Source organism: Equus quagga, chromosome 2 (assembly GCF_021613505.1).
Source record: "Equus quagga isolate Etosha38 chromosome 2, UCLA_HA_Equagga_1.0, whole genome shotgun sequence".
Classification (NCBI taxonomy): domain Eukaryota; kingdom Metazoa; phylum Chordata; class Mammalia; order Perissodactyla; family Equidae; genus Equus; species Equus quagga.
This window is the reverse complement of record NC_060268.1, coordinates 93,473,428-93,494,547: the sequence shown is the minus strand read 5'-3', so window position 1 is coordinate 93,494,547 and position 21,120 is coordinate 93,473,428. Positions and strand designations below refer to the sequence as shown.

At 50.4% G+C, this 21,120-nt stretch overlaps 1 protein-coding gene across 7 annotated transcripts in view; it reads right to left on the bottom strand.

Annotated features, from left to right (window-relative positions):
- SLC28A1 (solute carrier family 28 member 1) overlaps nucleotides 1-21,120 on the bottom strand; it is a 62,469-nt gene that overhangs the window by 38,492 nt on the left and 2,857 nt on the right. For 6 of the 7 annotated variants that reach the window (XR_006887416.1, XR_006887417.1, XR_006887418.1 and 3 more), the window contains exons 4-10: nucleotides 20,809-20,917; nucleotides 19,845-19,927; nucleotides 18,408-18,499; nucleotides 14,104-14,287; nucleotides 6,387-6,528; nucleotides 5,611-5,724; nucleotides 4,172-4,249 (exon numbers count right to left, since the gene is read on the bottom strand). Coding sequence is in view for 4 of the 7 variants with exons in the window: in XM_046652261.1 (XP_046508217.1) it covers nucleotides 4,172-4,249; nucleotides 5,611-5,724; nucleotides 6,387-6,528; nucleotides 14,104-14,287; nucleotides 18,408-18,499; nucleotides 19,845-19,927; nucleotides 20,809-20,904 (789 nt within the window). In the remaining 3 variants the exon portion in view is untranslated. Of the gene's footprint in view, nucleotides 1-4,171; nucleotides 4,250-5,610; nucleotides 5,725-6,386; nucleotides 6,529-14,103; nucleotides 14,288-18,407; nucleotides 18,500-19,844; nucleotides 19,928-20,808; nucleotides 20,921-21,120 lie in introns of all 7 variants that reach the window. The other variant, XM_046652259.1, reaches the window with a different exon arrangement.

Genomic DNA, 21,120 nt, shown 5'->3' with positions numbered 1-21,120 from the left:
TTCCTGCTGGAGCTAGTGGAAAACAGGCTTGCTCTCATTCTCTCTTTCTCTCCCAACTGAGGCTGCCAGGTTGGTTGGATATAAGCCTGGTACAGCTTTGCCACCGCCTCAAGAGAGCCTGCCCAAGACTAAGACTAAAGCCAACACTGAGAACACAGAACCTGGACATAAGCAAGGCAGATCCCAGGTGATCCTGAGACCCTGGGTCCAGCAGGGACTGAAGCCCCTGGATTGCTCAATTATAGGAATTAAATTTTTTTTTTTTTTTGCTTCAGTCAGTTTGAGTTGTGTTTCTGTCACTTACAACTGACTCAGGAGCTAAGCACCCTGGACAGCCTGGACCCCCAAATGTGGCCCCCTGTTACGGCAGGGAGGGACTATAGATCAAAGGGCCCGTGTCATTGCTGTTTCTCCCAGGCAGGTATGCTCTCTGTCACTGGGCCCTGCTCCTACACTAGACCACAAATACCCATTTGGAACTCAAGGGCATCCTGAAAATGTAGCTAATTGCGGGTCCTACAGGAGCCGTCCGCCTTGTTTTCTGTGCTGGGGGGTTAACGGTACCCGTCTCTCCTAGGAAATGCTCTTTCAAATGATGAGTTTCTGAGGGTGGCTTCCACTCAACCAGAGCACCCCCCCTCCCCCAATGCTTGAGGGGTGAGCACGAGACCCCAGTCACTCCAGTTGCAGTATCCCATGCCCTGACCTTGGCAATTGATCCAAGAATGGTCACATGACCCAAGGCAGACCAATCCGAACCTGGCCCAGGATTTCTCTAACTTGGGTTGGCAGAAAAGAGTTTCCTCCATTCTCAGTACTATTCTATAAGGACGAGCATCTGATGTTGCTGGGGCCAGGGGAAGATCTGGTCTGAGAGAATGAAGCTGACACCCTGGGATAAGCTGAGATGAGAGACCGAGGGCCATGAGCCTGGCAGCTGGGGGGCCCTGGTTCCAGCCTGCACCAGCTCTGCTCTCTGGTTTGTGAGCAAGAAACAGCCTTCTCTCTTTCCTCCTTCCTTTTAAAGCAAGTTTCACCTGGGTTTCCATCACTTGCAACCAAATAGTCCTAAAGAATATGATTTTCTTCTAAACCAGGGGAAAAATAAACATCTAGGGTCTAGGGCCCCTTTGTCACTACTGCCTACCAACGAAACAGCTCTGACATCAAGGCACAGAAGCTAATAAGCGAGAGCTTTGGACCTGGGTTCCAATCCTGCCTCCAACACTTACTGGCTATGTGACCTTGTGCAAGCAACAACTGCTCTGAGCCTCGGTATCCTTGTCCATAAAAAGGGGAACGGGACAGTATTTTCCCCGTAGAGTTGCTGTGAGGCCGAAATGAGTGCCTGGCACATAGTCCTTGCTCCAGAACTAGCAGCTGTTATTACGATTCCCTCCCCCTCCCTGTCTCCCTAAGCTTTTCTTCTCTGTTCCACCAAGATCTCAGATCTAGAGTGGGACAAAATTGTTTCCAGTGCCCTGAATCCTGCTGCAAAGCCTGTGTGGAGCGCCTGGCTCTTGAGGGGTGGGAAGCTCTGGCCCCCGCTGGGGAGCTTTGGAGAGAGAATTCCTTAGCCCAGGGCTTGAGCCAAAGAGAAGTCTGCTCAGGACCTCACAGTCATGGGAATGGTGGCCCTGCCAGGGAGAGGCTGGCTGTATGGGAGCCCAACCCAGAGCCAGGAGCTCACGGAGCCAGGCCTTCCCTGCAGGCACAGAGGGGCTTCCCATGTGCACAGAAGAACTATCATTTATTCACTTCACTCATTCAGCACAGAGCAATGTACCGGGTACCAGGTGGGGCTTTGTAGGACTCAAGGTCAGTTAAGGGACACAAGGATGAGTGAGACCCAGGCCTGGCCTGCAGATAACTAAATGCAAACACAATGGCAACATGTGGAATCAAGTGGTGAACTTCATGGAGGCTATGTCTCAGCCCTCCCCCAACCTCCATTCCCCACGTTGACCTCTCTTCTGGACTGTGGCAGCCTGATGGCCCCGGGTCACCACTTGGGTGTCAGGCAGCCTCCTCATGGGTCCCCTATTCCTAGCCTCCGGGCTACAACCCTTCCTACCCACTATTGACATGACAATTGTCCCAAAGCTCTGATCAAGTCCCTCCCTGCTCACAAATCTTCAATAGCTCCCCATTTCGTTGGGACAAAACCCAGATGCCTCAGCCTGGCATTTAAGGTCCTTCAAGATACAGCCCCACCAAACCCACGCTTCCCCTCAAATAGCTCACGTGCCTGCCCCTGAGACGCCCCAGCCCTTGCTCACCTCCCTTCTTCTGCCCATGCTGTGTCCTCTTCCTGTCTATCTCCGTGCATCTAAGCCTTTCCTGTCCTGAAGCTGCATGTCCAGTGCCACCCCCTCAACGAGTCACCCTCCTAGTCCCTGGTTTAAACAACCTCTCCCTCCACGACTCCCCAGCCACTTTCCTTTGTGCCAATTGCACTTGACCCCGGCTGCCCGGGGAGGCTGAACAGCAGGGTGTCTTGTGTTTGTCTTATAAAAGCGTGAGAAGCTGCCGGCCACCATTCCTCTGTCTGGGTAGACAAGAGAAGTCGCCCCAGAGCGGGTCTTCATGGCTCAGCCCTGAAACCTTAGGTGGCCCCTCTTTGGAAATGCAAATGTGGAGGGAGAAGCACCCGCCTTGCCTTAAGGGAATGGTGTTGGGGGACGTTCGTTCGGAGGGGGCGACAGAGGCTGCCCCTCCCGGTCCCCACCCCCACCCCGCCCCGCCCTGCAGAGAACTGTCTCAGAAACCTGATGGACAAATTTGTCCTGGGGTACAGAAGACTCCTGCAAGGACAGGAACCTGGTCCCCTCCCCCTTTCCTCCTAGGACTAGAACCCCTTGGACGGAGTGGACATTTTCCAGAGAGTTGCTGGCACAAACAGACACCAAGGCTCCAAGAGGACCTCACCACGAGTCAGGGGCAGGGGTGAGCAGGAGTGTCTGGACTCATGACCTGGCTCAACACCGGGCCAGAAGTTCACGGCCCAGCGCATGGCTCAGGCCGGAAGCCTTCAGTCTCCAGCCGGAAGCCTTCAGTCTCTGGCAGCCCCAGCAGTGGGGGGAGGCTCTGGGAACAATGGATGGGAAAATGACAAAAGCAGAAACCTCCAGAACCTACGCATAAAGCCCGTGCAGCAGTCCCACCACGACAGTGGTCCAGGACACTCTGGAGTGGGCGGCACTGATTTCCCTCCGTGGTGCTGTGGCAACAGTTGCAGAAATCTGGGACCAGCTAATGGGAGGGCGGGGCACCAAGTTTCTCTCCACCAGGCATTTGGAAGTGGAGCTGAAGCTGGAGCCGGCTTCAGGTCCCTAGACAGTTTGAGGGGGAGGCAGGCAGAGGAGAGCCAGAGTTCTTACTCGAGGAGGCATTTAGGTGCTTGGGCAGATGACTGGAGAAAGAAGACATACGGCCACAGCTCCACTCAGAGCTGTGAAGCGGCCACACCACTGCATGCTCAGCGCAGGCTGCCCTATTTCACGTTAGGGCGGGGGCTCTACCAATACACAATAAGGTCTTTCAGTCTTTACCTCAGTTTCCCCCATAATATTTTGCACTGCAGTAGATGCACAATAAATTTTTGCTGGAAGGAAGGGAAGAGAGAGGGAGGGAGGGACTGTGGGTCTAGGTGGGTCCAGAGGAGGGAGCTGTAGCTGGCAGCCGGACTCATGAGGGCAGGCTTCCTGTCAAAGGCCGCCTGTGAGCAGCCTTGAAGGAGGAGCACACCGAGAGGACCATTTGAGCCTGAGGGTTCCTGGAAACTGTCCTTTACAGGTCCAGGGGCCCTGTAGCTGTCGGGGGGCTAAGGTGGTACCAAACACAATCCCCATGCCCCTACCCTCTCTTTTTGTCCTCAGCCTCCCAGCAATTCTGCCATTTGGGTATTCATCTTTAAGGAAAAGAATGCAGATATACCTTAGTTTTGCAAATTTTACAAAATGTAGTGAAAACATATCACCAGGTGAGCACTTTGCCGTGGCCCCTTCCCAGGACCCAAGGCTTAAGCCTCATCAGCTGCAGTACCCGGCTCTGCCTGCAGGAGCCCTCCCCTCCACCGGGGCCTGGCCCGGCACGGCTTGCCCAGACTCCACTAGCTGGAGCTGCTGGGCAGCGGCTGCTAAAGGCCTCGTGGACCAAGAGTTGAGCTGACCTGAAAGGCGAAGACATCCTTGACGAGAGTGTCCCCAAACACGAAGCTGGAGCCGGCCTCGGTGTAGCGCAGGAAGATCTGAAAGGAGAAAACAGATGGAACGAAAACCAGCTTGAGGCCAGGGAGGAAAGAGGGCAGAAACTGGCCGGAGAACCAGGCTGGGGTGAGCTGGGGGGGCCTCACCTGCTCCGGGGGCCTTCCCAGCAGCCTAGTGGGGAGAGAGGGACACCGAGGCCACAAGCCTTCCTGGACCCGGGTGGGTTGGCCCAAGGATGGGGTCCCCCAGGCCCTGGGCCTTATCAGATGCTGGGGTACCACCTGGCAACATGCGCTGTTAAAGCCACATTCACAGGCGAATGCTCCTTCGTAGCACATTCTCCAGAAGAGACATCTTTTCAATAAATTTTAAAGAAATACTCTGAGATGAGAGTTGTTTGGACAATAAACAAGCGACAATGGAGGAAGCAAGACTGTGAGACACGTGGAGGAGGCGGGCAAAGGGGACGCCTTTTGTGCCTGCCCACTCCCCTCCCATCCAGTGACACAGGCCCCATCCTGTCCCCATCTCAGGCTCACGTCCTTGGTGTTCGAATCTGGCCACACTTCTACAGGAGACCTGTGTTTAGGTCCTGAAGTTGCACCGTGACTTCAGGACAAGTCACTTCTCTTATCCAGGCCTCCATGTTCCCATCTATAAAATGGGGCATGACCAGAGCAGCAACTGTCTTCCTCTGCCACACCCACGCAGATGCCCGTGGCACAGCCAGCGGGCGTGCACAGAGCCTGGACACGCGGGATTTCCACTCCCCCGCCCCCCGAGCTCTCCCTCCAGAGAGCATGTGGAAATGAGAGATGGTGAGAGGGGGTGAGTACAGGCGGCAACTGCATCCTCGATAACTCCTGTTTTAAAAAGTAAATCATGATGGTTGCACAACAATGTGAATGACCTTAATGACACTTAAAAATGGATCAAATGGCAAATTTTGTGTTATGTGTGTTTATCCCAACAAAGAAGATGGAATTTAAAAAGTATAACTTCAACAAATTGAACATTATTTTTAAACACACACACACAAAGTAAATCTCTTACAATTTTTTTGCACTTTTAACTCTCACAAGTTCTACACCGCTGATGACGGCTGAGGGCCGCATGCTGCGGTGCCCAGAGACCCTGAGAACCCCCTTGTTCTGAGATCTCTTCCACTTCAGCCTCAGCCTCTGAAAGGACTGCTCTGTCTGGGCGGGTGGTACCAGGCCCAGGGGAAGTAGCCACAGCATCGCCCAGCCCCCACCTGGTCTGGGGCTCCAGTACACACCCACCATCCTGGTCCCAATACCTTTCTATGGCTTTATCACCCACCTCCCCCCAAACCGAGTGCCCTCTCCTCTAGTCCCTGGCAACCCAAGATGCCCTGGGCAGTATGGCCCCACGTACACACCTGGATCTGGTCGCCCAGCCACTGGAACGCAGTAAATCCTGGTTCTGTTCTGATGACGAAGAGTCCTAGTATGAATTGTAGCCCAAGGCCCCAGGACACGGCCCGCCAGGACACCTGCCACCCAATAGAAAGGTCCTGGTGAGTTCCTCTCCTTGGGGGACCCACAGGGAACAGGTAGGGTGAGGACACGGAGCACGGGCTCCTGAGGAGTTGCGAGAGCTTTGGCCTGTCTGTAGGATGGGGGCTGGACCCAGCCCGAGCTCTGGGACTGTCGCCAATGGTCACATTCTCCTGGGTTCAGTATAGGCCACACTCTCGGCAGCAATGGGCCTGGGAGAGTGGGCAGGGCTGGGGCAAGGTCTAACCAAGGACCCACGTGAGACTCGACCAGCCTTGGTGTGCCAGGGCACTTGGTCCACATCACCACTAGGTTGACAGAACTGGAATGGTGGCCTCAGGTCTGGCCTCAGTGTAACCTCTGTCTGCCTGGACCCTCCGTCTTTCCTCCTCCCTGACCCCCTCTCTCTTGATGCCCCGCCCCCGCCAGCAAAGGGGAGCTGGCCTCCTACAGGCTGCTGCTGCCTCTCAGCATTTTGTGGTTCTTTAGCTGTGGTCCCCATATTCAGGACCTCCGGGAGCTTGGTTGGAGCCTGGGGGCAGGTGTTAGCCACACTATGGAACAGGGATGGGTCCTGATGTCAGGGGATGGATGGATGCCAAGGAGACAGAGAGAGACGAGGGACTGAGGCCCACTGGGCCTGACAACCAACACTCACTGCACGGTGATGCTTGGAGCAGGCGAAGAGGAGGCCAATGAACACGCAGATTCCTGCAAAGGACACCAGCTGCTCCGGCCGCCGGGAGGTGTCCAGAACCAGCCACAGGCCCAGGCCCAGGAAAGCAGCGAGGGCTAGACCCCTGCAGGGGAAAAGCAGAAGGCCATCACCTCAGCATCTCCCCCACCCACACACAATAGCACCCAGGGCCCCAGGGAAGAGGTGCTCAGGGCTGATGGGAGGAGAGAGAGCTGTGTGACCTGGGGCAGACCATCCAGCCTCTCTGAGTCTAGCTTCCTCATTGGGAAAATAAAGCCAAAGACCTCTCATTTCTCAAGGTCATGGAGAGGACTAAAGAAGAGAATGTGTGTACTGAGCTTAGCATGGTACCAAGCACATGGCTTCATCAAGGGGCAGAAATTCTCAGAGCTGCAATGATGCTCAGCTCAGCCCAGCATCTGACCTTGCCAGAGTGAGCCGGGGGAATTTTGTGGCCCAGAACTCAGCTCTATGGGCCACGGGCTCTGTTCCCCAAAAGCCCAGAAGGAATAATATCAATCTAGATCATTGAGCCAAGCAGCTGGGACCAAGGACTAGATGCAACCTCTACAGCAACGCTTCCCTCCCTGGGGCTGGCGTTTGCTTGACCAGGAGGCAGCACAAAGTGTTTGAGAGCCCAGGGCTGGGCACTGGGTGCTCAAGGTCTAGCCCTGAGCCAGTCATCAACTACCTGGGTACCACCCTTGAGAGCAGTGTTCACCGAGCACCTCATGTGCCGGGAACTATGCCCAGTGCTGAGAGACATATGGTCACGACTCTCATTTCAGAGATGAAGAAACTGAGGCACAGAGAGGTGAAATCACTTGCTCACGGCCACCCCTCTAGAAAGCAGCAGAGCTGAGATTTTAACCCAGGCGCTCTGGCCGCCAAATCTATTCTATAACTAGTTCTATACCAGCTCTTAAGAGGCCAACCCAGACCTGAACTCAAGCAGGCCACTCCAGAGTTTACTGTTTCTTTCTGCCCTTGTTTCCCGAACTCCTCAAGTCCCAGCTCCATAGGCACAATTCCTGCCTTGTCTCTTGGCCACCTGTACATCTCTTTACTTACTATTTTTCTTGAAGTTAGCTCCTTTGATAAAAATTTAAATGCATGTTTTGAGGTTTTTGTGGGGGTTTGTTTTTCACAACTTTGTGAAAGGTATGATTGACGTATAAGAGACGAAACATGTCGAGAGTGTACAATTTGATACGTTTTGACATATGCACACTATACACCTTAAAACCATCACCACAATCAAGACAGCGAACATATCCAGCACCCCCAAAAGTTCCTTTGTGCCCCTTTGTAATTCCTTGCCTGTCTCCCTGTGTCTAGGCAACAACTGATCTATTTTCTGTCACTAGGTTTATTCACATTTTCTAGCATTTTCTATGAATGGAATCATACAATGCATATTCTTTTTTGCCTGATTTCTTTCACTCAGCATAATTATTTTGAGACTCAGCCATATTTTTGCCTACATCAGCAGTTCATTCCTTTTTATTGCTGAGTAGTATTCCATAATGTGGATGTACCACAACTGGTTTACCCATTCACCTGTTGATGGAGATTTAGGTTGTTTCCAGTTTTGGGCTATTACAGATAAAGCTGCTATAAATAGTCAAACATTCATGCCAAGTCTTTGTATGGATATATGCTTTCATTTCTCTTGAGTAAATAATATAAGTGGAATGGGTGAATCATCCAGTAGGTCTGACTTTTTAGGAGACTGCCAAACTGTTTTCCAAAGTGACTGTACAATCCACATTCCCGCCGGCAGCATATAAGAGTTCCAGTTCTTCTGCGTCCTTGCCCACACTTGGTATGGTCCATCTTTTGAATTCCAGTCATTCTAATAGGCATATAGTGGTATCTCTTTGTGGTTTTAATTTGCATTTCCCTAATGACTAATGATGTTGAGCATCTTTCCATGTGCTTGTTTGTCACTTACATATTTTCTTTAATCAAACGTCTGTTCAAATCTTGAGCCCATTCTTAAATCGGGTTGTTTTTTCTATTATTGAGTTTTGAGAGTCCTTTATATATTCTGAGTCAAAGATAGGTGTCAGATATATGATTTGCAGAACTTCTCTCCTAGTCGTGGCTTGTCTTTTCTCTTAACAGTGTCTTTTGAAGAGCAGGAGTTCTTAATTCTAATAAAGTTCAATTTATCAATTTTTTTATGGATTGTGATTTTGGCTTTGTATCTAGGAATTATTACTTAAGCCAAGGTCACAAAGATTTTCTCTTATAGAATTTTTATAGTTTTAGGCTTTACATTTAGGTTTATGTCCATTTTGGGGTAATTTTTTATGTAATGTGAGGCATGGATCAAAGTTCTTTCCTTTTCTTCTTCTTCATCCTCCTCCTTCGCTGCTGTTTCTTCTTCTTTCTCTTCTTCCTCTTCTTCTCCTCTTCCGCCTCCTCCTCCTTCTGAATGTGGTTATCCCATTATTTTAGCACAATTTGTTAAGATGATTATCTTCTCTCCACTGAATTGCCTTAGCACCCTTGCTAAAAGTCAATTGACCATACATATGTGGATCTATTTCTGGACTCTCAATTCTGTTGCATTGATCTATTTGTCTGTTTTGATGTGGATCCCACACTGTCTTGATTGCTGTGGCTTTATAGTAAGTCTTAAAGACAGGTAGTATAACTTCATCAACTTTATTCATCTTTTTCTAAGTTGTTTTGGCTGTTAACGTTCTTTGCATTTCGATATGAATTTTAGAATCATCTCATCAATTTCTACCAAGAAAGCCCACTATAATTTTGATTGAGATGTATTAGAATCTATAGATTAATTTAAGGAAAATTGATATATTAACAATACTGGGTCTTTTGATCCATCTACCTGGTATATTGCTCTATGTAAGTCTTCTTTAATTTCTCTCAGCAATATTTTCTAGTTTTCAATGTACAAGTTTGCACATCTTTTGTCAGATTGATCTTTAAGTATTTTATATGTTTTATGCTATTCTAAATGGCATTTATAATTCTAATTTATGCTGGTTTGTTGTTAGCATAAAGAAATATAGCTGATTTTTCATGTATTGATCTTGTATCCTAAAACTTTGCTAAACTCGCTTATTAGTTCTATTAGCTTTTTCATGGATTTCATAGGATTTTCCATGTAGACAATCATGTTGTCTGTGTAAAGACAGCTTTACTCTTTCCTTTCCAATCTGCAGGGTTTTCGTGCTTTTTCTTACCTTATTGCACAGTCTGGAACCTCCAGTGCCACGTTGAATAAAAGTGGTGCGAATAGACATTCTCGTATTGGTCCTGATCTCATCGGAAAGCATCAATCTTTCACAGTTAATTATGATATTAGCTGTAGATTTTTAGTAGCTGCCCATTATCAGGTTAAGAAAATTCCCTTCTATTCCTAGTTTGCTCAGAATCTTTTCACAGGAATGAATGTTAAATTTCGTCAAATGCTTCCTCTGAATCTATTGGCATGATTATTTGGTTTTTCTTTTTAGTCTGTTAATATGATACTTGACTTTGATTTTTTTTAATGTTAAACCAACTTTGATTCCTGGGATAAACCCCACTCATTGTACGTTATACCCAGCAATTCCACTCATTAGGTATATACCTTTTACATATTATTGCATTTGGTTTTCTAAAACTTTGTTAATAATTTTCACATCTTTGTTCATGAGGGATATTGGCCTGTACATTTAATGTGAATATTGGTATGGGGGGAGGGGTAAAACCTACCATCTTGCTATTTATTTTCTGTTTGTCTCTTCTATTCTTTGTTCCCCTTTCCCACTTTTCTACCTTCTTTCAGACTGACTATTTTTTGAATGATTCTTCTTTTCTCTTTTTTTTTAATTGGTTAGGTATCACTCTTTTTTGTGTTATTTTAGTGGTTGCTTTATCATTTATAGTACACATCTTTAACTTATCCCAATCTACCTTTAAATGGTATTATACTGCTTCACATGCAGCATAAAAAACACACAGCCGTATAATTTCATTTCTTCTCTCCCAGCCTTTGCGCTATTGTTTTTTACTTCTACGTATAATATAAATTCCACATACATTGTTATTATTCTTGCTTTATAAGTTGACTACATTTTAAAGAAATTTAAATAGTAAGAAAAGCAGTCGTTATATTCACCCACATGGTTGCCATTTTGATCTTCTTCTTTCCTTTGCGTACATCTAGGTTTCCAACTGGTATCATTTTCCTTCTGTTTGAAAAATTTCCTTGAACGTTTCTTGTAGTGCAGGTCTGCTTTCCTATGTCTGAAAATTTCTTTCAGCTTTTGTATATCTGAAAAAGTCCTATTTCTCCAGTGTTTTTTGGGGGGAAGGAAGATCTTTCACCAGTAAAGAATTCTAGACTGACACGTTTTTGGTTCTGTTTTTTACGGTTCCACTGTTTCCTCATTTGTATTGTTTTTGAGAAGAAATCTGCTGTTATTATCTTTGTTCCTCTGTACGTCTTTTTTTCTCTAGTTGTTTTTAAGATTTTCTCTTTATCACTGGTTTTAAGGAGTTTGATCATGACATGCTTGGTGTGGTTTTCTTCATGTTTCTTGTGCTGGGGGTTCATGGAGTTTCTTGGATCTTTGGGTATAATTTTCATCAAATTTGGAATTTTTTGGACATAATTTCTTCAAGTATTTTCTTCTTCCCTCCTTCTCCTTTGGAGACTTCACTTACACGTATATTTGCCCACGTAAAGTTGTGCGATGGTTAGCTCATGCTCTGCTTGACTCTTTCCAGTTTTGTTGTCCAGATTTGTCAGGCAGAGCCTGAGCAGGGTTTATTCTCTGGTTAATTTTTCCCTACTACTGACCCAAGTTCGCTCTTAGTGCTCCAGACAATGCCCGGTGAATGATGAGGTTTTCCACTCTGTTGAGAATAAACACTATTCCAGGCCTAGTGTGATTTCCAGGTACTGCTGCTCCCTTTAATCCTGTTGGGTGGTCCTTTCCTAGGCCTTGGGTAGTCTCCTCATATGTGTTCACTGATCAGAACTCAATTCAAGACTCGAGGAGGACCCTTGGCAGACCTCTGGAGTTTCTCTGTGTCCAGCTCTCTCCTCTCTGGTACTCTGCAACGGGAACTCTAGCCACCTTGGCTCCCCTGGACTCCCAGCTCTGTTTCCTCAACTCAGGACATCCGTTGGCCCCACCTTGGTTCCCTTCCCTCACACTGTGGCCTGGAAACTCTCTCAATGCAGTAAAGTGGTGCAATCATAAGGCTCACCTCATTTGTTTCCTGTTTCTCAAGGATCACTGTCCTTTGTTGCCTAATATCCAATGTTTTAAGAGCTATTGTTTCATATATTCGTTCTGGTTTTTTAGTTGTTTCTCAAGTAGGAGGATAAATCTGGTCTCTGTTATTCTATCTTGACTGGAAGCTGAAACTACATGTGTATATTTTTTAAACAGCTTTATGGAGACAAAATTCACAAACCATACAATTTGACCATGTAAGGCGTACAGTTGATGGTTTTTAATGCATTCACAGAGTTGTACAACCATCACCACAATCAATTTTAAAACATTTTCATCAGCCCAAAGAGTAACCCCGCATCCCTCGCTATCACCCCCCATTTCTCCCATCTCACCCTCCAGCCTTAGCCAGTCACTAATCTACTCTCTGTCTCTACAGATTTGCCTATTCTGGATATTTCATATAAATGGAATCATACGATATGTGGTTGTGACTGGCTTCTTACACTTAGCACAATGTTTTCAAGCTTCATCATTATTGTCGTATTTATCAGTGTAGTCAGGTGCCACATAACGACGTTTCAGTCAACAACAGACTGCATATGTGACGGTGGTCCCATAAGATCAGTACCATATAGCTTAGGTGTGTAGTAGGCCATACCATCTAGGTTTGTGTAAGTAAACACTATGATGTTCATACACAGCAAAATTACCTAATGACGCATTTCTCAGAATGTATCCCGCTGTTAAGTGACACACGGCTGTACCACATTCCTTCATATGGCTGAATAATATTCCACTATATGGATATACACATTTAATGTATCCATTTATCAGTTGATGGACATTTGGGTTGTTTGCACTTTTTGGCTATTATGAGTAATAATATTATGGACATTTGTGTACACGTTTTTGTATGGACTCATGTTTTCATCTCTCTTAGGTATATACCTAGGGGTGGAATTGCTGGGTGTGGTAACTTCATGTATAACGTTTTGAGGAACTGACTAATTGTTTTCTAAGGCAGCTGCACCATTTTACATCCATACCAGCAGAGTGTGAGGGTTTCAATTTTTTTCACGTCTTCGCCGACACTTATCACCTCTGTTTTTTGTTATAGCCATCCTAGTAGATGCGAAGTGGTATCTCATTGTGGTTTTGATTTGCATTTTCGTGGTGACTAATGATGTTGAACATGTTTTCATGTGCTTATTGGCTATTTGCATATCTTTGGAGAAATGTCTATTCAAATCCTTTTCCTATTTTTCAATTGGTCTATTTGTCTTTTTATTGTTGAGCTGTAAGTCTACATACAAGTCCCTTATCAGATATATAGTTTGAAATATTTTCTCGCATTCTGTGGGTTATTTTTTCACTTTCTCGTTGGTGTCCTTTGAATCAAAATGTTTTTAGTTTTTATAAAGTCTACTTTTTCTGCATATATTTTTTTAAAGGAAATTTTATGTCAATACCTCAAATGGAAAACCAGCTATCAATGATCTGTCGTAAACAGACGATAATTGTAAGAATAAATCCTTTTGTAAATCTATTTAACAAAGAGAAAGCAAATGGAAAAGTAAATCTATCTATAAATAAAATGAAAACTTGGTTCTCCCAAGGCCGGCTCAGATCTTTTTCTGGATCTGACTTGGGAAACACCACTGTGCCCTGCACCTCCCTGGCTGAGTCATTGGACACCTTTGGGCACCAGTTTCTTCGTCAACAAAGTAGAGTGCTAAAATAGATAGGTGGTCTTCCTACTTTTAAGCCATAGAAACCTTTTTTTCCAGCTAATTTTTTTTTGGAAAACTTGATCCATAAAACAGATAAAATAGAGCTGCCTGGTTGAGATGGGGGTGGGGGTGGTGTTTGATGTTCTCCTCCCCAATCTCCCTCTCCTGCCCATAGCATCTCCTAAGTTTCCAGGTCTCTAAGGAATTCAGTTTGAAAACCAGGGGATTCCAAACTGTTGTTCAGGTACATGGCTGGTTACATCAGAATCCCCTGGGGGCTAACTGAAAATATTGACACCAGGACCCAACCCAGCCTGCTGACTCAGACTCCAGGGGTGGGCGCCTGCAGCTGTGTGACTCCCACAGGCCCCAGGTGATCTGATAGGAAGCACTGATCCAAGCCCTCCCAGCTTGGATGAGCTGGGATCTCTGAATTCAGGAACTGTTGAGTCCTGTTCTCAGATGTCATAGTCACCTGTTGTAACTGGGCCAGAGAACCAGACGGGAACTGGCAAAATGTCACAAAAATGGCTGCTGCCTTTGAAGCCACCCAGCAACACCGGCCCGGGGCCTCCCAGGAGGCAAGCAGGGTGGGGTATGTTCCCCATGGCACAGAAACCCTCTGGTGGGACAAGGGCTGAAGCCCTTCTCGCCCACCCTGGCTGTGACCCTGGAGCTGACAAGAGGCCTCCAGCCGGCAGCCCTTCCCCAGCCCTGCCTTGGGGCTGTGAGCTCACTCACCTCTTAAGCCAGAGGTTCAGGCGGGAATGCCCCAGAGGCTTGACACGCCTCCACAGCTTCGGCCCCAGCAGCCTCTTTAGCAGGCTGTGGGCCAGGAAGACAAGGACCACACAGGTGAGGACAAACAGTGCCAGGGCCCTCTGGAAATCCAGGAGACAGGCAATCAGCAGGAAGGCAGCGAATGCTGGGAGTCGGTGGGGGAAGAGACGGAGAAGGGGTCAATGATGATGACACTGACCTCTCCAGGCCCCTGCAGCCCCGCCCGCCGGCTCCATCTTACTCCATCCAGAGCTCGGAAGGTGAGAATGTGACCCAACCTCCCTGAGCCTCAGTTTCCTCTTCTGGACTTGAGAATAATCATCTCTATCAAGTTAGAGGGTTGTTATGGAGCTAACGGACAGAATGTATGTGAAAGGGCTTTGCAAACTGTAAAGTTCTGACCAATGTGAGGGAAGAGATGTGTAAGGAGGAGGCAAGACGGCCCATCTCTGAGCATCAAAGGAGAGCCTGGTGTGTTCCAGAGTCACATTAGGTTCCACAGAGGACAGAGATGGACGAGTCCGTTACTCCAGGAACGAGTTCACGCGTGTGTGCCAGGATCCTATTCTGAAATATTAATCAATGACCATTTTCTTCCTAGAATTTCCTTTTTCCCCTTCGCCCTTCTCCCCTGTGAGCAGCTCAGCCAGCCTGGGCTATGCCTCAAGAAAGGAATACGATAGCAGATAGCAGAGGGGGAACTCTCTCTCCCTGGCTTATGAATTTCAAAAGGACTTTTGGCCTTTCTATTGGGTAAAAAATGTGAGATGAAACATTATGAGTAAGTGTGAGCCCTTCCCTGTACCCCTCTGTGGCCAGACCAGTTGGAGGATGATGAGAGCAAGGACGCTGGTGGGTCCCAGAGAAGGGGGCTCTGCCCCTGCTCCCAGCCTGAGCCTGGGAGGTGGCAAAAGCCCAGGTGTGTTTGTGGCATTGCAAGCAGAGGAGGCCCACACCAGGGAGGCAGCGAGATTTGAGAGAGAGGAGTGCCCGTGCCGTGTAGGTGCAGGCAGAGCTGCAGGAAGCTTCTGAGTTTCCGCACACCTCAGCAGGCCCCGAAGCAGCAGAAACGACTGCTGACCGCCGTGAGGGACTCGCAGAGGAGAGAGGTGGGAGCCCAGAGCAGGCCGTGGGCGGGGCTGTCTCCACGGCCACCTGCAAGGACAGAGACCCTGTGACCAGCTGGAGAAGCGGACAGGTCAGTGGACGCCTGAGCACCGATGGCAGATAAGCCTCCCTGGGGACTCCTGGGGACAGGGGTGAAGGGACTTTCCAAATTGACAGAATTAAGTTCCCACCACTCAGTTGGAATGACGAAACTGAAAGAGAAAATAAGCCAAGCTGTAGAAAACAAAGTTAAGTTTCTCTCACATACAAGTCTGTGGCCTGGAATCCCTGCCTGTATGGGTGTCATTTAGAGGCACACGGGTGCCAGGACGCAGGCACAGGGCTCTGGGAGGGGAAGGGAGGGGAGTTGGCCAGGGCAGGAGCTATGCCCAGCACTCTCCAGCACTCATACGACTATTCCCCACAAGGATCCCACAGGCTGGGACTAGGTGATGCCCACTTAGAGACGAGGCTTCTGAGACCAGCGAAGCGAGTGGCTCCTAGAGGGAGGAAACCAGACTAGGATTCCAACCCAGGTCTGTTTCTCTAGGGGCCTGTGGCCACTGGGGCCTTAGGGAGTGACTGGCACATCGTGCAGGAGAGGAGGCAGGGGGATGAATCCTCCAGGCAGGGCACAGGAGAAACGTGTCTTAGGAAGTATTTTCATCCATCTAGGATCCATTCACCCCTCTGGTGACAGGACTTTTCTGTTCCTTTTGGGCACCGCTCACTACTCTTAGTCCCTGTGGTCCAGTGGTACCTGACCCACTTCAGGGATGGGAAACCACCGCATCCCCCAGGGCCAAGGGATTGGTTCAGGGATGGGCGCATGACACGGGCTGTGCCAATCAAAGACCTCTGGGGACTTTGGCTGGAACTATGAGCAAGAGGCACGCTCTTTTTCTGAGATTGGGGACACTGAGGTCCTCCATGCCACTAACCTGCCAGGGCTCAACTGCACCCAGGGAGAAAGCCTACCTAAGGCGAGGAAGCCACTGCTGCAGCTCAGGCCCAAGGCGCTGAGAATGTGAGCTGCATCTCTCTGTCACACCAGCTCCCGGAGAGCATGTCAAGGGCCTCACCGTAAAACACACAATACCATAGCGATATTAAAGAGCCAGAGGAGATCAAAATCCAAACGTGGAGAAAGTGGACGTTGGCCACGGTGAGGAACACAGTGACGGAGACTGGATTCCTGACAGCCAAGACGAGAGTGGAAATAGGACGAGGTAGGTAATTTTCATGATCTATTAGAAGGAATTCGATCGTTTCTTCAAGAGAAACAAAGCTGAGTCTGAGTGAAGGCAGAAGCAAGGGGAACAGAGAAGCCCCTGGCTCAGATTGTGCCAAAGCAAGACTTCACTGCCTCAGACGTCTCAGGGAAGAAGCTGCGGGGAGCCGTAAACCAGCCCCGTCGCTGGAGACGACCCTTCTTTCGATTTCATCATGAAGACTGGGGCCATTGCTGTCCCGTTTCTCATGTCCCATGCCCTGCCCGGCCCCCGCGAAGTCTCTGCATGCACACGCACCTTCCCTCTCCGTCTCCACCTGACAGGATGAGGTGGGCCTCCAGCGATGAAGACCCGCCCCTGCCCCTGAGCCCAGGTGCCCTCCTTCCCTGGGCCCCGGGAACCTTGCTCTACCACTCAGCTCTGTCTCCTAGTCCTTCACCTTCTTTCTACAAACTCCTTGCCTCGGCTCATAAACACTGTCAAAGTGTCTCCCATCACAAACTACCCCTCCTTGACACTGTCACACTCTATCCATGAATTGTTCTGCTTTCCATATGAAAAGTTTCTCTAAAGAGCTGTCTATACTTGCTGTCTACAGTGCCTCACCTCCGTTCACTCCAATCGAGATTTTGGAGTGACCAGTGAGCCACCAGTGACCGACTTGTCCCTAAATTCCATGGACCCTGCTCAGTCCCTCTCTCGGTGGTCCCCTGTGGATCTTCCTCTCCTTCTTGAAATCCTTTGCTCCCTCGGCTTTGGCACCAACCCCTCTCGGGGTCTCCTGCTCCCGCCCCCATCTCCACGCCTTCTCAGGCTCTTTCAGGGCCCCTCTTCCTCTGCCATCTCCTTCTGTGGGGCTGGTGCCCGGGCTTCTGTCCTCGACCCACTTCTGGATTCATTCTCCAGGGGTCCCTGGGACACCTCCTCTCCTCCTGCATGGCCTGGCAGCGGTACTTCAACACCCTGTCCAAACAACTCATCATCCTGCCTGCCAAGACCCCCTTCTCCACCATGCTCCCTAGGTCTGTGGGGGGCACCATAACCCACCCCGACACCCAAGCAGAACCCTGAGGCATCCTGGATTCCAGGGTCTCCGTTCTGCACGCTTGATCAGCTCCCAGATTTGGCTGGCATTGCTTCCCGAGGATGGCTCAAAGTCACCCGCTTCCACCTTCCACCACTTCATCTTCTCACACACGTACTGTTGCCCTCAACGTCTCCTTCTCCCCATCTTTCCTGCTCGCCTCTTCCAGGGTCCCACAATGTGACTCTGACCTTGACACTTCCCTGTTTAAATCCTTCAATGGCTCTCTCTGGCCTTGAGGGTAAAATCCAAGCGCTTGAGCGTCCCCCTCCAACCCCCTCCCAATACCGTGCCCTCCTATCACTCCAGCTTGTCCTCTGGCACTCCTTGTCTAGAACATTACCCTCCAGCCGCACTAGACTATTTATCTGCTCCCTGCCCACACCCTGCCGGTTTTCACCTTTGCTCCTATGGTTCTTCTGCTTCAAGTGTGTTCTCACTCCTTACTGTCCTTTCCCTCCACCTGGCTAACTCCTGCTCAACCTATGAGACTTGAATGTCACCTCCTCCTGGAATTCCTGCCTGATCACCTGCCATCCCTCTTTGGTGCTCCCAGACAGCTTACTGCATTATGTGAAAATATTTATTCCCCTCTCCATTACGGATCAGAGAGTGCCTTGGGATTTGGTCTGGCTCGATTCTGATGCCCCAGCTTCTTCTGGCACAGGAGCTGGCCCTGAGTCGGTGCTCAGCAAACCTTTGTTGAATGAATGGGTCAGTGAATGACTCTCCCCTTGTGAGTGGCTGGGGGGAGGTGGCTGCAACTTGAGTGGTGGGGGCTGGGGGCTGGGGGCTGGGGTGGGAGTGTCTGTCTCCCAGGCTGGGCTGGGCCCCAGGCTCACCAGTACAGAGCAGGCCTATGCAGATCCACCTCCACAGCCGCACGTGCTCCCTGCAGAAGCGTCTCACTCCCAGGGCCGGCTGCAGGATCCTCCTGGGGAGACGACCAGCAGGGTCCATGAGTGGCCACCCCAAACTCCCGCCCCCATGGGGATCCTCAACACCTCCAGGTGGAAGCCACTCAGCTATGTCCCCAGTAAAATGGCAACATAGGGCAAGCCAGGCACAGGCCTTGACATCCCACAGCGCTGAAGGGCAACCCTGGCCCAGAGGAAACTGAGGAATGGCCAGGCCATCCACGCTTTCCGGCCTCTATCTGCACCAGCTGTGCCTGCAGCTGGAGCAACAGCACCACTGCCCAGTGACAACTCTGCCTCCAGGGCTTGGGAGGGAATGAACTGAGACGAAGAGAAGAACCTTACCAACATAAAGAAGGCACAGAAAACGACAGCTGCCTCCCCTCCCTGTCCCATTTCCACCGTTCGTGGACAAACTGGAGAGGTTCCCAGCTCTGCATTCACCCCCTTGGTCCCCGGGACACTTATTTGAGTCAGCAAGCTCCCAGTGAGAGGATGTGTGCACAGCCCACTTCCACTCCCGGCAGCCATCAAGTGGCCCCCACTGCCTTCCAGGCCCAGTGCAAATGCCAATTCTTGCCTGGTCCTTTGGTCACTTGTCTATCCCTGGAGGAAAGGCTGGTACCTGAATAGCCTCTGGGGTCCCACAGGCTGAGCATGTGGGAGATGGTCTCTCAATGTTCATTCAGCCACCAGCTGCTATTTTAAGGAGACTCTCTCCCTTCTGTCTGTCCCCACCTCCTACCTCCTAAGTGAGGCCTCCTTCCCAATCTCCCCCAGAAGGCTGACAGAGAGAATCCCCACCACCACCTCCTGCCCATCATGCTCTCCCCAGCTCAGGATCTGGCCAGTGAGGACCTCGGTGGATCCGGGCGTCAGGAGGCCAAGTTCTAGGCTCATACTTGCTGCCTGTGTGATCTGGGCCCGTCCCTCTCCGTCTCTGAGCTTCAGACTCCCCATGTGAAACAAGGGCCCTGGCCCAGTCTAGGGGTCTTCAAACTGAGTCTCAAGGTTCCCCAAGGTGCCCCAGAGGCTGAACGGGGTAGAAGGTAGATGAAGAGGTTGAGAGGAAGTCCAGGCTGGTTCGAGGCCCCCATCCAACTTCCACAGGTGCAGCCCCCAGGTCCATATTGGGGTTCCTGACGGATTTTGCTCTGGCTGCCTCAGAGCAGGTCGGGAGCTCCAGCCTGGCTCACAGCCGAGGCAGAGGCCTGTGGGGCTTGTTGGCTGATGCACGTCTACGCCTTTCCTGCACCAAGCTCCGGGGAGCCCCCTCCCCATCTACCAGGAGGCTCCCCAGCCCTGATCCCCATGGCCGCCTCCTCCCCCCGCCAGCCTGTGCCACTCCCAGAGACCACCTACCATCCTGCAGAGGGCTCCGGACCGGCCTCGCTCCTTCCATCCACTGCAGGACTCCAGTCACTGCCAGGGGTCCGGCCTTCCTCCTAAAGGCCCGAGAAAGCAGCCCCAGTGAGCCTCCTGCTCCAAGTGGGAGCCAGGGCATGGAGCGGGAGAGCCCCTGGCTGCCACCAGCCGGGCCCTTCAGGGGTGGGCTGGGTGCGGGCTGGGCTTTTGCACAGGAAGTAATTAGAGGGCAACTGAGTTAAATTCCTCAAAGCACACATTGAGCGCCTACTGTGTGCTGAGCTCTGCGCTAGACACATCCTGCTCTCAGGGAGCTCATGGTCTACATGAGGGAGGGTCACCCCTGCCTCAGCTGTGGCTGGCTGGGAGGTCCGAGTCAAGGCCACATCGCCTGAGGCTCCAGGGCATCATTGGCCCCACGGTCTGTGGAGTTGTGTTCCAGTGTGTAGGGAGTTATTCTTGCAGATCATACTGTGTAAGGCACGCCCTGGGGCCGAGCCATGTGGTGCAGGGGAGGGGGCTTTGTCAGGGGAGGTTGGGGGCAAAAAGGGTGTCATGTCGGGCTCCTGAGTTCTAGGTGGTGGGCTCCACCTGGCCACCACGGAGCCAGGACAAGATTACCGGCTCCCCGGAGGCTGAGACTTCCCCAGAGACCCCGGCCCCCATCACGTGGTGTTTGCTTCTTAGCTTTTAGATCACAACTCAGGTCTCACTTCCTTGTGGAGACCTTTCCTGACCTTTCAGACTGGGGCAGGCCACACCGGCACATCACAGGTACACAGCAAATGTTTAATGAGTGAAATACGGGGTCTGCTCTGTGCAGAGGAGGCCAACGCATCGGGGAGTTCCTGACTGTTCAAGCAAAGAGGTGCCGGGGAGGCGCCGGGGGCCATGAAGGAAGATGGTGAGCAAAAGCTGCCCCTACCAGGGGGCCAGGAGAGGGATGGGGAAGGGGACAGACCAGGTTTTCCAAGAACTCGGCCCCTGCGTTCTCCAGACCGTTGGCCATGGATCTGAGAGAGATGGACTCTCTTCGTCTTGATGCATTGTCCTCCATGAGTCAGACCTTTCTGCTGAAAGACAAAGTCAGAGCCCAGAGCTGAAAGGGGAAGGCTGGGCAGGACCCAGGTGAAGGGGGGAGATGGGAGGAGGATGGGAAGGGAGAGGCTGAGAAGGGAGAGCAGATGCCTGGCACCACTTATACCATCCCAGAGCTCATTGTGCCTGGAGGTAGACAGAGAGACAATATCCTGATCACATCATTCCAGGCCCT